General features: G+C 46.6%; 1 protein-coding gene across 7 annotated transcripts in view; it reads left to right on the forward strand.

The window, feature by feature from the left end:
• The window catches only part of ZC3H18 (zinc finger CCCH-type containing 18), a 170,028-nt gene that overhangs the window by 125,381 nt on the left and 27,077 nt on the right, over positions 1 to 17,570 (forward strand). For 4 of the 7 annotated variants that reach the window (XM_030204577.1, XM_030204581.1, XM_030204579.1 and 1 more), the window contains 5 exons: positions 3,839 to 4,075; positions 4,783 to 4,905; positions 5,712 to 5,813; positions 9,343 to 9,489; positions 10,801 to 10,947. In XM_030204577.1, the coding sequence (XP_030060437.1) occupies positions 3,839 to 4,075; positions 4,783 to 4,905; positions 5,712 to 5,813; positions 9,343 to 9,489; positions 10,801 to 10,947 (756 nt within the window). The remainder of the gene's footprint in view (positions 1 to 3,838; positions 4,076 to 4,782; positions 4,906 to 5,711; positions 5,814 to 9,342; positions 9,490 to 10,800; positions 10,948 to 17,570) is intronic. The other 3 variants (XM_030204578.1, XM_030204583.1, XM_030204582.1) reach the window with 2 other exon arrangements.

The following is a 17,570-nucleotide window of genomic DNA, read 5'->3' on the forward strand; positions in this document are numbered from 1 at the left end:
ATAAACCACCGTGACTGCAGTCAATAATGCTGCTACAACGTGGCATAGCACTTCTTTCATTGGGTAACTCCTACTGTATTTTTTTGGGTAAAGAGCAACCTCTGCTCATATTTTTTTGCATCCCAATCACCACAGTGCTATAAAATCACTTATATATTTGTTTAAAAGATTACATATACTAGGTGAAAAAAACTGCTTCTTCTTCTTTATTCTGTCTCAAGCAATCCACAAAACAAGGCCTTGAGACAGAATAAAGAAGAAGAAGCGATTTATGTAGCCTTAACCCTTTGTCCCTGAGGAAATTGTTTTGAAACCCCGCGGAGTCGGGCGGATCCAGGGGAAGGCAATTGCTAATTGTTTCAGCAAGGCAACACAGTTCTTCTGCCAGAGAGGCAAGAACTCACGAGATAAGTGTACAGTTTTTTTCACCTAGTATATGTAATCTTTTAAACAAATGAATAAGTGATTTTATAGCACTGTGGTGATTGGGATGCAAAAAAATATGAGCAGAGGTTGCTCTTTACCCAAAAAAATACAGTAGGAGTTACCCAATGAAAGAAGTGCTATGCCACGTTGTAGCAGCATTATTGACTGCAGTCACGGTGGTTTATATCTGAGGGTACTCTACACATAAAAATTATTGATCACATACGGGTGAAATAACTGTTTGTTACTACACTTACTCGCAGTAGGTGGCTTTTGAGTCCTGGTTTGTGTTTATTAGCAGTCGAATGTTACCAGAGACATTGATATTGTGAACTCGTTTGCTATTCCACTAGCAACATTCCATGTAGAAGGCTGCGCAGGCTTCTGTTTCTGTGAGTCTGTGTGGCAACATTGGTGATCTGCAAGGGCCGACTTCTACATGGAATGTTGCTAGTGGAATAGTAGAATCTCAAATAGTAGCAACAGTGGAGGAGTGGCCTAGTGGTTAGGGTGGTGGACTTTGGTCCTGGGGAACTGAGGAACTGAGTTCGATTCCCACTATTGGAGATTCTACATGGAATGTTGCTACTATTGGAGATTCTACATGGAATGTTGCTACTATTGAGATTCTGTTGCTACTATTGGAGATTCTACACGGAATGTTGCTACTATTGAGATTCTGTTGCTACTATTGGAGATTCTACATGGAATGTTGCTAGTGGGACCCTGGGCAAGTCACTTATCCCTCCATTGCCCCATGTAAGCCGCATTGAGCCTGCCATGAGTGGGAAAGCGCAGGGTACAAATGTAACAAAAATAAAATAGATACTATTGGAGATTCTACATGGAATGTTGCTACTATTGAGATTCTGTTGCTACTATTGGAGATTCTACACGGAATGTTGCTACTATTGAGATTCTGTTGCTACTATTGGAGATTCTACATGGAGTGTTGCTAGTGGGACCCTGGGCAAGTCACTTATCCCTCCATTGCCCCATGTAAGCCGCATTGAGCCTGCCATGAGTGGGAAAGCGCAGGGTACAAATGTAACAAAAAAAAAATAATAATAATATGTTGGGGATAGAAAAGAATTGGCTGGAGACGGAAACCAGATTATGTCTCTGTGCACAGTACCTCTACAGTCCATTAATATAACATATTAGGACCAAAAGTAAAGAGGACCTGTGGTGCTCAAGATGGCTTGCAGTCTAAGAGCCAAATTATGTGTATGACTCAGAGTGATTTATGCACTTTATTGGTTATTGGTAAATAAACCCCATGGGATCTGCAATAAATAACATGCATAAATTGCTTTTTCCTGAGGCAGTGGAAGATAAAGGGACTATTCCATGGTCAGAAGGAATATCAGTGGAATTTAAACCCTGGCTTCCCTTCTTCCCAGCACACTGCCTGAACCAGTAGGCACTCCAGCATATATGGCACATGTAAGACGTGTAACAACTGGGAGATGTTAAGGTGTAGTGCACATGTATGTATCAGGCTGGAGCATATTAAGGTGTATGATACATGCATGTATATACCCCATGTTACATGCTGGCTCTCATTATTAAGGCAGACATGTATCTACTTCTCCTACTACTACTACTACTACTACTACTATTTAGCATTTCTATAGCGCTACAAGGCATACACAGCGCTGCACAAACATAGAAGAAAGACAGTCCCTGCTCAAAGAGCTTACAATCTAAAAGACAAAAAATAAAGTAAGCAAATCAAATCAATTAATGTGAACGGGAAGGAAGAGAGGAGGGTAGGTGGAGGCGAGTGGTTACAAGTGGTTACGAGTCAAAAGCAATGTTAAAGAGGTGGGCTTTCAGTCTAGATTTAAAGGTGGCCAAGGATGGGGCAAGACGTAGGGGCTCAGGAAGTTTATTCCAGGCGTAGGGTGCAGCGAGACAGAAGGCGTGAAGTCTGGAGTTGGCAGTAGTGGAGAAGGGAACAGATAAGAAGGATTTATCCATGGAGCGGAGTGCACGAGAAGGGGTGTAGGGATGGACGAGTGGAGAGATACTGGGGAGCAGCAGAGTGAGTACATTTATAGGTTAGTAGAAGAAGTTTGAACAGGATGCGAAAACGGATAGGGAGCCAGTGAAGGGTCTTATAGCCTGGGACATGTTAAGTCGTGTGGCACAGTGCACCTCATGCTGTAGGCTGGCATATATATGTATCTGCTCTCATTAACTGGGATGTTAAGGCATAATGGAAATGAGCATCTGCTTCGTGTGACAGGTTGGCACTTTGTTTAGGTGGTAGAGTAAAAAGACAGAGATATTACTTATATAGAATGAGCATAATGAGGAGAGCATTTATTTTTACTAAAATACCTTTTACAGTTCAGACTTTATAGATTGATGATGCCCTTCTAACTGATAGCGGAGAGCAAGCATAAATTTATTAAATTGATTCCCCTTTTTCAATCAACCTTTTTATATGAATACTAGTAAAAAAAAAAGGCCCGTTTCGAAACGCAATGAAACAGGCGCTAGCAAGGAAAATTCCCACCCATCCTCCCTCCCTGCTGAGTTCCATACCCTCTCCCTTCCAACCCCCCTCTGTCCCTCCGTTTCTCCCTCCCAGTTCAAGGCCCCCTTCACGCCCCTCCCACCGAGTTGAACCCCCCTTGGCATTACTGCCTGGCCCCCCCCCGTGGCGCGACCCTCTGGACACCACCCTTTCATCCAGAAAACCTCCCCCGAAGCCTGTGCGTACCTCTGCTGACGGAGGCGAACTTCTCTTCTCGACTGCGGGGCGTTCCTTGTTGAATGAGCACCTGTTGAAGTTTCTGTTTGTGCGTCTGATGTCAGACGCACGCACAGAGACTTGGACAGATATTCCTTCATAAAGCCACGCCCCCATAGGCGAGAAGAGAAGTTCATCTCCGTCAGCAGAGGTAGGCGAAGGCTTTGGGGGAGGGTTTTCGGAGGAAAGGGTGGTGTCCAGAGGGTCACGGCAGGGGGGTCCAGGGGGTGTGTTGCAGTCGGAGGGAGGGGGGAGTGTGTAACTCGTTGGTAGGGGAGCGTGTTTCCCTACTCCTGCCTTTCCGTTGCGTTCCTTTCGTTCACCGAAATTGTTCCGACGTCATCACGTTTGACACGAGGGCGTGACGGAGAGGCTCCACCACCATGAAGTTAACGAACCCTTCATGGAAGTGGGTGGAGCTTGGGGGCTTCATTAGAACGTTGGGGTTGCGAATTATGTCCGGATGGGGCGTGGCTGAGGGCGGGTGTATGAGTGAGAGTGAGTGGTGCTGACAAGCTACAACAGTACAGGGCTTCAGTGTTTCCCTGCCACACAGTGAGCTTCAGAATTGGAGGTGAGAATTATTTATATAGATAGTGCTTGTTTTTCTAAATTACATGATAATTGTATTTGCATGCTTTGTTTCTTCAGCCGTCAGCCTGAGCCACCAAAGAAGGAAACTTCCACACCTTCTGCGGTACCACCAGTTACGACACCTGCCACGACAGCAACTTCTTCATCTCAGGCGAAGAGAGCAGATGAATGGAAGGACCCCTGGCGTCGATCCAAGTCCCCAAAGAAAAAACCAGGCTCCTCAGCCTCCCCCAGCCGTGGACACAGGCGGCGTAAAGCCTCTGCATCCTCAGCATCAGGCTCAAATTCCTCCAGGTAAGAGATGTGTGGTAACGGCGGTTAGCTTTGCGGGGTTTTAAAAAGGTCTGGACGTCTTCCTAAAAGAAAAGTCCATAGACCATTATTAAATTGACTTGGAGAAAATCCAGTTCTTTTTTCTGGGATAAGCAGCATAAAATGTATTGAACTTTTTCAGGATCTTGCCAGGTGTTTGTGACCTGGATTGACCACTGTTGGAAACAGGGTGGTGGGCTTGATGGACCTTTGGTCTGTCCCAGTGTGGCAATACTTATGTACATATGTGAGGAGGTTAGCAAATCAGTCTATAGTCATGTAAGCAGAGCTTACCTTTCTCTTTAAATGTGGGGTGGAGGGAAGGAGCAACAGGACCCCTGCAAAAAGTTTTCAGAAGTGTACAAATAAGAAGCAACCTTTGTACAAGGGGTCATAGTCTACTGTTGATCAGTCTTCCTGCAGTCTACTAGTCATCTCACTCACTGGTCTATAGAGGATCACATCGTGGAGTGCTGTTAAATTTTAGTATTTGCAAAGATATTTGTGACCAAATTCAATAAATGGATTAACAAGCAAGCCAACAAAAGACGAAGGACTTGACCCTGCTACATGAATGAATGGTTTAATATAGTACTTTGTGGTCATGTATCTGTTATAAGGGTTACAGATAATCCTCTGTGAACGGCTGTGACAACTTCATGTTCACTTTCCAATTGCTCCTTTCTTAGCAGGTCGTCGTCACGCTCCTCCTCGTACTCTGGTTCTGGATCCTCACGTTCCAGATCGTCCTCATACAGCTCCTACTCCAGTCAGTCCTCCAGACGCAGCTCGTTCTCAGGCAGCAGGTCCAGGTACAGCCGCCTTCTTATATTAAGGACTCTGCTCTCAGGCTGCAGTATGGAGTCAGCTATCTTTGCTCCTTCGGAACTGGGAAATACTCGTTTTACAGTGAAATCCTGGGGAGTTTATTTGAAAAATAAAGTTGGAGGATTAATGTAAAGGGGTGGGAGGAAATGTCATTGTACACAGATCTAAAAGTCTGTAAAATGCATAAGGCTGTGTACAAGAAGTTAAAAGTCCTGCGCCATGCTTTGTTACTCTTGTATACTTATTAGATCTCAGTGTAACCCACCTTTCTTTCACTGTCCTCCTGATTAAGATCAGCGCTTCAGCTTCACAAGTGTGTATCTGAAGAGTTCAGTCTGGATCGCACACATTATGCTGTGTGTAATCTGCATGTGACTTCGTATGTGATTGGATTGCATATATGGTCACATGTTGCCTCCTCCAGTCCATGCTCAGTAGCAAGGTTAAAGAAAGGTGGTTGTTTTTAGATGTAGAGTAGTAAAGAGTTTTTGGGCCTCTCTATTCAGGATGTTGTCATTGCTTCAGGTGGAGCCTATCTTCCAGCTTCCCCTTTTCACAAGATTGTAGAGAGACGTGCTAGGCTCAGGATCCAAGAGCCAGCGGATCTGCAGCAGTGTTTTCCTGTGTGAGCAGAGGACGTGCTAACTTGATTTCTAAACTATTAATTGCTTTTTACAAACCCACAAATGTCTGTAGCTGAGCAATGCAGATGCAGTCATTATTTAATTTTCTCCCCAGGGCTGGTGTTACGTTGTTTGTCTTTTAATGGCATTTCCTGTTGTTTGCTCAGGTCCCGGTCCTTTTCCTCTTCTCCCTCTCCTTCCCCAACGCCTTCCCCACACAGAGCCTCTGCAAAACCTAAGGGAGAGCCTGCACCACCCGCTGCAAAAGGGTAAGAACCCATAGTACTGCCAGGGGAGCCCTCCGCAGTGGCCATCAGATGCACCATGGGGCTTCTTACATTGAACCTGGAGCTCTCAGTCTCATCTCTCTTCTTCCTTTACGGGTGTCCACTTCTGCTGCTATACTTGACATTTCTTCTATAGTGAGCACTCAGCTATCCGGCTGTCCTAATATTTCATACCGTCTTGTGAACCTGCATGCTTCTAATCACCTGCAGATAAAAGCATATAATTTCAGCCCAGTGGTATGGTTGCCTGCTGTGTATAGTACTAAGCTGTGCTAAACCCTTTTCTTTTTTATAAACAAAACAAATTTTATGTTTACAACCTTTACAACACTGGTTTTGGTTCCTCTTCCCTCTGATCCATGGTCAAGTGGAAGAGCAGCTGATAGAAATCAGTTCTCCTAGTACAGAGAACCTTCATAATCATTCTCTGCAAGTTTCCAAGCAGCACTGATTTCACTAGAAATGTTTTCAGCTGGCATGCATTGTCAAAAATAAATAAAGCTTCCGGGACTAATGTGTTTGTTATGTGGCAGCTCAGATTCTGGTGCATGTTACATGGGATTGCGATCTCCTTTTCTTCATGTATACCTCATGGTGTAAATGTGCATTTGCTCTTCAGAACTGAGAAGGTGCCTCCATGTTTCTCTTGCTTGGGGTTTTCTCTTCATGTCATGTAATCCTTGTCTGAAAGCCTCAGCTTTTCTTCATGCATTTTTTTTTGTATGTGCCTCCAAGCTCTTGCCCATTGTCTTGTATCCCCCCAAAGGGGGGGAGGGTCTGGGTTTCTGACTCCATCTTGACAGTGTATCCAGACACTTCCAGCTCTCAGTGCCTGTGATATGTAATTGACTTTATCATGGTTTCTTATGAAGTCAGTAGCTTTCAGATCACATTCCCACAGTAATTTTATATTTTCATGTCAAACAAAAAAAATGTGATCTCCTTGGAGCAGGAATGCCAGAAGGAATTGGAAAATGCTGATGGTGATACATTACTTTTTCTTTCATTGAAGAAAACCACTAAGATATCCTGGTTTTTCTTCATTCCTTTATTAGTGTTAAAAGATTGTAAGGCTTCTCTTCTTTGGCTTCATATAAAAGTTTATCAGTGTTCTTCTGGGCTGTTCATCATCAGGTATAATGAGCCTTAACCCGGGTGGCACCTTGGAAAGGCAGTGAAAATGGCATTTCTTATGGTTGAGAGAGGGGAAGGAGATGGCAGCATAAATAGCTATGGAGTGTACTCAGGGAATGAAAGCTTTGGAAATGGGGATTTTCTATATGTAAAGTGAAGTATTAGAATGATAAGGAAAGGTCCAGCTCAGAAGCTCTGTGCAGCCTCTTCTGGTCCCTGGGTCAGCTAGAGCTTCGGGGGGTGCTGGAGAGGCAGCACTCTGAACACTTGGGGTGAGGGGTACCTAGTGGCAGGATGTAAGGTCCATATAAAGTGGCCTAGTGGTTAGAACAATAGGCTGAGAACCCAAGGAAGGTTGGGTTCAACTCCTGCTTCTGCAGCTGACAGTCCTTGGGGCTTTGGGTAAGTCACTTACAGGAAGTCTAAGGAGCCGATGCACAAAGGCAGCTGTAAAATACGGCTCTCTCAGTAAAATTTAGCAACTCTCTCTCAAATTCCCCCCCCCCCCCCCCCCCCCCCGCACACAGACAACTTTCTGGACCCCAGACCCACCCATCCCCAATGTTTTCCGAAACACACCCACCTGACAAAATTCCCTGGTGGTCCTGTGGACCGCACCCCAGGGGGTCTAGCGACCCCCTTCCCCCCCCCCCCCCCCCCCCAAAATACCTTTAAAATAAGTTGAACATGAGCAGCACCTCCTGCCTCAACGCCCAGCCTCTGCCTGGTGCATTCTGGGATGCACTGGGCAGGTTAAACACCATATAAGGAGAAAAGCTCAGGATGCACCAGACAGGGCGGAGCACCACCATTTTGTGCAGCCCCGGCCCCGAGTTGGGAGGTGTTGCTCCTGCCTCCATCGTTTTTCAGGTACAGGGGAGGGGGTCACTAGACTACCAGGGCCATTGTTGCTTGTGGGGGGGGGGGGGGGGAGAGCTCTGGGTCACTAGACCACCAGGGCTTGCCTTGGCAGTCGAGGATTGGAGGGGATTGGAACTACAAGAGATTTTTCAGCAGTGGATTGGGTGGTGCCAGGGGGATCTGGGGAGATTGGGGTCCACTGGGACCACTAAGGATTTTTAGCAAGGAGTTGAGAAGCACGGGGGTGGGGGCCTGGGGAAGTCACAGGTTGGTCCACTGGACCACCAGGGATGCCAGAATGTTCAGGAGAGATGGATGAGTGTGCACAAGCACCTACCTTTATGGGGGGCAGTCTGCTTGCACTACTGCTGTAAAATTTTGCACGTTAAAGGTAAGCGCTGTGTGCACGGAACTGTCTATGCATTACTCAGAATGCTCATTTTAATTCTAATGAGCTCCTTGTAATGCATTTGCATAGTGTTATCAGCTGTTTAGAGCTATGGAAAACCCCTTTGCGCATTACTAGCTAAATGATGTTTGCTTTAGACTGGCTACAACCAGTCTAAAGCAAATGTTAACAACATGGAAAGCGTTGTGCATCGGGTCCTAAGTGCTTTGAAAATGAGCCCCTTAATCTCCCATTAGCTCAATTACCTAGGTAGATTGTAAGCCCCATGGGGCAGGGACATAATGTACCTCTGCACACTAACTGCATTCAGTAGCACTATAGAAATGACAAGTAGTAAGTAGTAGTAATGGTTAAAATTAATCATTTGTGCTCCTGGATGGAGCCCTAGCTTACACTTTTACAGTGGTAGTTCAAAGTGAGTTTCATTTAAGTACAACAGATTTTCCCCTATCCCCAGAGGGCACACAATCTGATTTTGTACCTGAGACTATGGAGGGTTAAGTGACTTGCCTAAGATCACAAAGAGCAGCAGTGCATGGCCCTGGGAGAGGAATGTCACCTCACTGTCTGGGCTATCTAGTTGAGAAGGGGTTTAAATTAGGGTAGAAAAACCCTGAATAGGTGTAAGTAAGGTCTGATGATACCAGTCCCCAGCCTGGTTCCATTTAAGCGAGTGGCCCAAAAAAAAAACAAGGGAAGTTTAGGTTAAAAAAAAAAAGTGACCTTGAAATAATATTAAATAAGATAGCAATCAAGGCAAGAAATGGGCAAGTTCATATTTGGAGCAGTCTAATTGTTACTACCTCTATCTAATGAAAATGTCTTCCCTGGCATTTACACATTTCTTATGTGTATTTTTAAAAACAAACCGTGAGGATTTATTTAGGAACCGTTAAAAAGGAACTTCATTGTCTTCCAGTTGAGGATGATAAGTTGCTGCTAGACAGAGCTGAGTTTGGAAATGCACCCTAAATCTTACTTATACAATCTGACAGTGCAATTTGGGAGCCAGGACTGGCTCTGAACTTTCAGTGCTTGCATGTATACAAGGAGACACTGAAGTGAAATGGAGAAATGTCCCTTTGCACTTCTCTGTGACTATTCCAGAGAGAAGCCACCTGTAAAGAAGCCAGCCCCTTCTCCGGCCCCAACACCCCCTGTCAAACCTGCAAAACCCGGGCCAGAAGTGACCAAGCCAGGGGACAACCGAGAAGGCAGAAGGAAGGAGCGGAAAACAAGAACTCCGCCAAGAAGGTAAGAGAAGGCACGCTGTGAAGGACAAATGCTCATTTTTGAATATTCTTCTAAGGTTTGCTTTTTTTTTTAATAAAGGTGAGTCATCAATTTAATTGCAGCTCAATAGAATAGACGCTAGCTTTTTTTTTTTTTTTTTTTTTTTACCTGTCTTCGGCCTGTCTTGATGCAAGTGGTTTGGGAACCCAGGGCAGACAACCAATCTCTTGGTTTAAGTATGTGAAGAAGAAGTGAACCAGTTTCCTTGGGAGAGGGTGTCATATAGAGCTCCAGAATGTAAGGTGCCTGGCTTGGGAATTGCCAGACTCCACTATCCTGTCCTGATAGCAGTAAAAGTGCTTTTATTGGGCTTTTCACCCATATCACATCCTTACATCTGATTAGTTTCTTTGAAGTCTGCTGACTGCTCTTTTATTGCAGACTTCCTTTCTGGATCATAGCAGTGTCAGCTCTGCACTGACTCATACGCCACCGCAAGGGAGTGCTCCATGTTGCTTTCTACACTCTAGGGCTTTTGCTCTGTTGTGTGAGAAGGCTTTTGCTGTGTTGTTTCGCCTGGGGTAGTAGCAGTGTGAGACCTAAAAAGGGGAAGGAAGTAAATCAAATTTCAATTGGTGCTGAAAAGGTTAATTTTCTTTATTGTCAAAGGTACTCTTGGCCTGAACTTGTGTGCAGCTGGTTATTCCCTGACTTTTGTCAGTCAGAATTTCAGGCCAGCAAAATTCAATAAGAGGATAGAAACTGCAAATCTCCAAAAGGTCAAAGGTCTCTGGTCTCCTGACAAAATTTGAAAGGCTGTTATGGAAGAGACTTTTGACCTTGAACAAGCAGCCCAGGGAGTGCTGCCTGGTTTAACTTCCACCTGCTGGCAAACTTCCCCTCACTTCTCTGCACATTCCTTGTTCCTCTGCAGTATGCAAATACCCTCCATTCACTTGCCATTCCCTTGAAGAAGTTAGTAATCACATTGGTATGTGAAGGGAACAAATAAGCAACTTGTTAACATCAGCACTTACATTTTCCCCATACCCAGTATCTTTGATTACATGGCATGGAAGAAATTGAGGTGTTCTACCTTTGGGGAGCACCTCCAACTCTGCTAGAAAGTATTGCACTAAACTCCTTTTGAAGGAAGGTCTTACCAAAGTAGAAACTCCACAAGCAGAGTTCCATTGCTCAGCCTTTTGTTCCTTGCCAGATACAATGATTGATCAGTTTTATCGCTCATACCCGAGCATACGCATTCCAACATTAAAACAGGATTCATTTCCTGGGAATGAAAATAAACTTGCACGTTTGTTTCGTACTCAGGCGGACGGTCAGTGGTAGCGGCAGCGGCAGCAGCTACAGTGGTTCCAGTTCCCAGTCTAGATCTGGATCCAGGTCTGCTTCCAGGTCGCACTCCCGATCATCATCTGCGTCTGCTTCCCCCTCTGCAGCGGGGTCCAGAAAATCCAGGTATGTTAACTGTGCTTCATCATATTGCTACCAAGTCAGGGCTCTTCCGTCACTCACAAAATGTGGTACATAAGAGCACAGCTGACAGCCCTGCAAATGGACTAGTGAGGGTTATTATTTTCTTTTCCTGTTCTCTAAATAATTTCCTGTCAGTCATTTTGTTCTTGAACATAACTTTTGAAAGTGTTATGCATACATTTGCAGAAGGGAACTAGCAGCATGCTTCTCCCTCTTTTCCATAGTTAGAACACATCTGATGAGACTTAACAGCACATTTATCCAATCTTACATAGGTCATGGAAGTGTGATCACAGTAATTATATAAACAGAGTGTCTGGAAAAAAATGGGACTCCCAACATTTTTCCAAGTAACCTAGAAATGTCCTGCTGCAGCAGAAACTTCCTCCTGAAGTTTGAAAACATTTCTGAGTACTTTATTTTTCTACAGGATGCAGCTCCAGTGCATCAAGCTTACAAAACATTTCAACTCTTAATTAATGAAACCCCAGATTTCATTGAGCCAACAACTCAGTGACGCGAAGTCTTCATGAATGTGTCAAGGTTAAAGGAGGACACTTTGAACACAAATTATAAATTAAGAAAAAAATCCATTATGCTAATGCATTTTCAAAGGTCAGGTGTATCAAGTGTGAAATAAACATACTAAATGTTTAAACATTTGCAAAGCATTTTGAAACTACGTAAGGGCTCCCATTTTTTACAGACACCGTACAGTCTTCTGTCCTACATAGAAAACATTCTGGACTTGCTTTGGTCAGATAATAATAGAGGACAGTGGTAGATAAAGGTTTGAAAATTCAGATGAAAGGTGAGAGAAGGCAAGAGAATATGTTAAAATGATACATATGTACGAAGAGATGGAAACTTTGCAAGGTTGATTATTTTTGGAAATTAAAAGATTGAAAATATAAAAGGCAAGACGGGATGCAGAGAGAGAGCTGGTTTGCATAAGAAAATCTTTCTCTGAGGACAAGCAGGCTGCTTGTTCTCATGTGGGGTCGACGTCCGCGTCGGCCCGGGAATCGGCAATTTTGCAAGCAGAATACAAAAAAAATTTTGCCAGGGTCTTCTGGCGTGCGTCCAGCGTGCACCGCGAATGCGCGGCCGTCTTCCCACCCGTCGCGTGAGTGTTCCCGCTCAGTTATTGTTTTCTCCTCGGTAAGGTGCAGAGGAGTTTTCCCACTCTCCTCACAGGACCGGGAAAGAGTTTTCTGACGTCTTTTTTTTTTCTTCCTTTTTGTAGTAGAATTTACAGTTTTTAAAAAAAAACATCCCGTAGTTTCCTTTACTTTATTGCCCCTTTTTAAGTTTCCTTTGTTTTTCGACGGGGCAGGCTTGCTCCCTTTTCGTGCCCTTTTTTCTTTTGACAGGCACGATCGCGTCTTTTGATTTCGCCTAAGCTGTTTTTTCTTCCATGTCATCGAAGACACCCAGTGGCTTCAAACGTTGTACTCGGTGCAACCGGACTATCTCGGGTACCGATACCTACGCTTGGTGTATCCAGTGCCTTGGACCCGACCACAGCCCAGCCGCTTGTAGTCTGTGTCTTTGCATGAAGAAACGGACCCAAGTGTCTTGAGAGGCCCAACGAGAGAAGCTTTTTGGGGCTCAGTCCGATCCTTCATCATCGGTACCGAGGACGGCAGCATCGACATCAAAGGACCAATTGACATCGGGAGCGAAGGTAATGGCTGTGGAACGACCAACTCGTGCTGGGAGCAGTGAGGCATCAAGTGGGTCTCCACCTGTCTCGAGGCCTCCTGTTATGCAGGCCCCCCGGGACCGACCTTCGTCGGACCAGGCCCCGAGGAGACGTGAGGATTCCACGTCTTCCTCATCGGTACAGAAGAGTCTCGATGACGGGCGTCGAGCGAAAGTGAAGAAGCACTGTCATCGTTCTCCTTCGACACATGGTGCCGGGAACTCCGGGGCATCGAGGGATTTGGCACCCAAGAAGTATCGGCGCTGAGAGGATCGCTCTCCCTCTATTCAGGAGGTGCCGATGCATCGATCTAGTAGCCCGGTACCTGCTCCCGAGCCTCGACAGATTCTGCCACCGGCTCCTATACTGACCCCGCAGCCTTGTCCGACAGTGGCTCTCAACGAGCACATCAGGGCCCTGCTTCCAGAGCGTCTGGAAGGGTTACTGCGCCAGTCTGCTTCAGTGTCGGGGGTGCTTGCACCTTCCGTACCGTTGGCTACAGTGGTCTCTGGCCTTCGCCTGTGGTGAGGTCCCCGACTTCGGTGCCCCTGTGGCATCTGTGTTGGCTGCCACCTAGGTTGACTCTCCCTTGAGTCCTATGGGATTCCTTCTGAACCTTCCCCTCCACCAGAAAGGAGACTGTCTCCACCGGAGAGTCTATCCTTTACCTCCTTTGTCTGGGAAATGGCTGCGGCTGTTCCCTTCCCTATGGAGGTTGAGGATGAGCCCAGGGCTGAGATGCTCGAGGTCCTGGATTATCCTTCTCCACCTAGAGAGGCTGCAACGGCTCCTTTGCATAATGTACTGAAGGAAGTCTTTATGCAAAACTGGTCGTTCCCTCTGTCTACCCCGCGATCCCGAAGAGAACTGAATCCCAATATCGGATCCACGGGCAACCTGGATTGATGAAGTTTCAGCTACCTCACAATTCCATGGTGGTGGACTCCACTCTCAAAAGAGCCAAGAGTACTAGGGACTATGCCTCGGCGCCCCCAGACAGAGAATCTAGAACCTTGGACTCTTGGGAGGAAGATGTATCAGGCCGCTATGCTCGCTGCCAAAATCCAGACATACCAGCTCTTCACGTGCATCCACTTGCGGAACTCAGTGAGGCAACTGTCTGGCTTGGTTGATGCGCTCCCTCCGGATCAGGCCGAGCCTTTTCGCCAGGTGGTCAGGCAGCAGAAGGTGTGTCGAAAATTCCTGGCCAGGGGTACATTCGACACTTTTGATGTAGCATCCAGAATCGCTGCCCAAGATATAGTGATTCGCAGACTCTCATGGCTGCGTGTTTCTGACCTGGATCATTCGGTCCAGCAGCGGATGTTCCTTACCGGGGGGGAGGATAACCTTTTTGGTGAAAAAGTAGAGGATCTGGTTGACCAGCTCAAAAAGCACAATGATGCTATGGATTCTGTCTCCCACCGGGCGTCTTCTGCTACTACCTCCTCACCTAGGAGGTTTTTTGGAAGGAAGAGGAGTGCTCCCTATTCGTATGCTAAGCGTAGATACACTCCTGCTTTTTGGCAGCGTGTCTCATCAACAGCGTGTGCCCAAGGCCTCTGCGGCCCCCCAGCAAAAGCAAGGGACGGGCTTTTGACTGGCTCCAGTTCAGCATAGACTCAGAAAAAGTGTCCATGCCGGACGACTTGCCGGTCGGGGGGAGGTTGATATTTTTTCACCAAAGGTGGCCTCTCATAACCTCTGATCAGTGGGTTCTTCAAATAGTCCGGTCAGGATACACCCTCAGTCTGAATTCCAAACCTCCAAATTGTCCACCGGGAGCTCATTTTTACAGTTCCCAGCACAAACTGGTACTTGCAGAGGAACTTTCCGCCCTTCTACAGGCCCAAGCGGTCGAACCCATTCTACCAGGGGAAGAAGGGCTGGGATTCTATTCCAGGTACTTCCTTGTGCAAAAGAAAACAGGGGAGATGCGTCCCATCCTAGACCTAAGGGCCCTGAACAAATTTATAGTCCGAGAAAAGTTCAGGATGGTTTCCCTGGGCACCCTTCTTCCCATGATTCAGGAAAATGATTGGCTATGCTCTCTGGACTTAAAGGATGCTTACACCCACATCTCGATACTCCCAGCTCACAGGAAGTATCTTTGATTTTGGCTAGGAACACAGCACTTTCAGTACCATGTACTGCCTTTTGGCCTGGCGTCTGCACCCAGAGTGTTTACCAAATGCTTAGCTGTAGTCGCAGCGTCACTACACAGAGTGGGAGTGCATGTGTTTCCTTATCTTGACGATTGGCTGGTGAAGAGCACCTCAGAGGGTGCTCTGGAGTCCATGCGAATGACTACTACTACTACTACTACTTAATATTTCTAGAGCGCTACTAGGGTTACGCAGCGCTGTACAAATTAACAAAGAAGGACGGTCCCTGCTCAAAGGAGCTTACAATCTAAAGGACGAAATGTCAAGTTGGGGCAGTCTAGATTTCCTGAGTAGAGGTGTAGTGGTTAGGTGCCGAAGGCGACATTGAAGAGGTGGGCTTTGAGCAATGATTTGAAAATGGGCAGGGAGGGGTGCTAGAGCTACTGGGGTTTGTCATAAATTATCCCAAGTACCATCTCACCCCAATTCAAAAATTGGAATTCATTGGAGCCCTGTTGAACACTAAGACAGCTTGAGCTTATCTTCCCGAGGCAAGGGCGGTCAACCTTCTGTCCCTGGTGTCCATGGTTCAAGCGTCCCAGCAGGTCACAGCTCAGCAGATGTTGCGACTTCTGGGGCATATGGCCTCTACAGTTCATGCAACTCCCATGGCATGTCTACATATGAGATCAGCTCAATGGACCCTAGCTTCCCAGTGGTTTCAAGCTGCAGGTGATCTAGAAGATGTAGTCCAACTGTCCACCAGCTTTTGGAATTCTCTTCAGTGGTGGACGATTCGATCCAATTTGACCATGGGGCGCCCATTCCAAGTGCCTCAGCCACGGAAAGTGCTGACGATGGATGCATCTCTCCTGGGGTGGGGAGCTCATGTAGATGGACTCCACACTCAGGGAGCCTGGTCCTTTCAGGAAAAAGGTCTGCAGATCAACCTCCTGGAATTAAGAGAGATCTGAAACGCTCTAAAGGCTTTCAGAGATCAATTGTCCAACCAAGTAATCTTAATTCAGACAGACAATCAGGTTTCTATGTACTACTCCAACAAGCAGGAGAGCACTGGATCTCGCCCTCTGTGTCAGGAAGCCGTCCAGATGTGGCTTTGGGCTCGCCATCACAGCATGTTTCTCCAAGCCACTTATCTGGCAGGCGTAACAGTCTGGCCGACAGGTTGAGCAGGGTAATGCAACCTCACGAGTGGTCACTGAACATGAGCGTAGTCCGCAAGATCTTCCGAGCTTGGGGCACTCCCTTGGTGGATCTTTTTGCCACTCAGATCAATCACAAGGTCCCTCAGTTCTGTTCCAGACTTCAGGCCCATGACAGATTAGCGTCAGATGCCTTTCTCCTACATTGGGAGACAAGCCTTCTGTATGCGTATCCTCCCATACCTCTAGTAGGGAAGACTTTGCTGAAACTCAAGCAACACTGCAGAACCATGATCCTGATTGCACCCTTCTGGCCGCGTCAGATTTGTTTCCCTCTTCTTCTGGAGTTGTCCTCCGAAGAACCGTGGAGATTGGACTGTTTTCCAACTCTCAGAACAAGGGGTCGCTTCTGCATCCCAACCTCCAGTCTCTGGCTGTCACGGCCTGGATGTTGAGAGCGTAGAGTTCGCCTCCTTGGGTCTTTCAGAGTGTCTCCCGAGTCTTGCTTGCTTCCAGGAAAGATTCCACGAAGAGGTGTTACTCTTTCAAATGGAGGAGGTTTGCCATCTGGTGTGACAGCAAGGCCCTAGATCCTCTTTCTTGTCCTACACAGACCCTGCTTGAGGAGTGGCCTAGTGGTTAGGGTGGTGGACTTTGGTCCTGGGGAACTGAGGAACTGAGTTCGATTCCCGCCACAGGCAGCTCCTTGTGACTCTGGGCAAGTCACTTAACCTTCCAATGCCTGCCGCATTGAGCCTGCCATGAGTGGGAAAGCGCAGGGCACAAATGTAACAAAAATAAATAAATTTGTCAGAGTCTGGTCTCAAGACCAACTCCGTAAGAGTTCACCTTAATGCGATTATTGCTTATCACCGTGTAGAGGGTAGGCCTATCTCTGGACAGCCTTTAGTTCACTTCATGAGAGGTTTGCTGTTGTCAAAGCCCCCTGTCAAACCTCCACCAGTGTCATGGGATCTCAACGTCGTTCTCACCCAGCCGATGAAAGCTCCTTTTGAGCCACTGAATTCCTGCCATCTGAAGTACTTGACCTGGAAAGTCGTTTTCTTGGTGACTGTTACTTCAGCTCATAGAGTCAGTGAGCTTCAGGCCTTGATAGTGCATGCACTTTATATCAAGTTCCATCACAACAGAGTAGTCCTTTGCAATTGTCTTGCAAACTTTCTTTCCCCGTCCTCATACCCGCCCTGGTGAAAGCAGTTTGCACACCTTGGACTGCAAGAGAGCATTGGCTTTTTACGTGGAGTGGACGAAGCTCTTTAGACAGTCTGCTTAATTTTTTGTTTGTTTCTTTCGATCCCCACAGGAGGGGAGTCGCTGTCGGAAAACGCACAATCTCAAATTGGCTAGCAGATTGCATTTCCTTCACTTATGCTCAAGCTGGGCTGACTCTGGAGGGCCATGTCACAGCTCATAATGTTAGAGCCATGGCTGCATCAGTGGCTCACTTAAAGTCAGCCTCCATTGAGGAGATTTGCAAGACTGCAACGTGGTCTTCAGTCCACACGTTCACATCTCACTACTGCCTCCAGCAGGATACCCGACGCGACAGTCGGTTTGGACAGTCGGTGCTGCAGTATCTGTTTGGGGTTTAGAATCCAACTCCACCCCCCT

This window comes from Microcaecilia unicolor, chromosome 5 (assembly GCF_901765095.1).
Source record: "Microcaecilia unicolor chromosome 5, aMicUni1.1, whole genome shotgun sequence".
Taxonomy (NCBI): domain Eukaryota; kingdom Metazoa; phylum Chordata; class Amphibia; order Gymnophiona; family Siphonopidae; genus Microcaecilia; species Microcaecilia unicolor.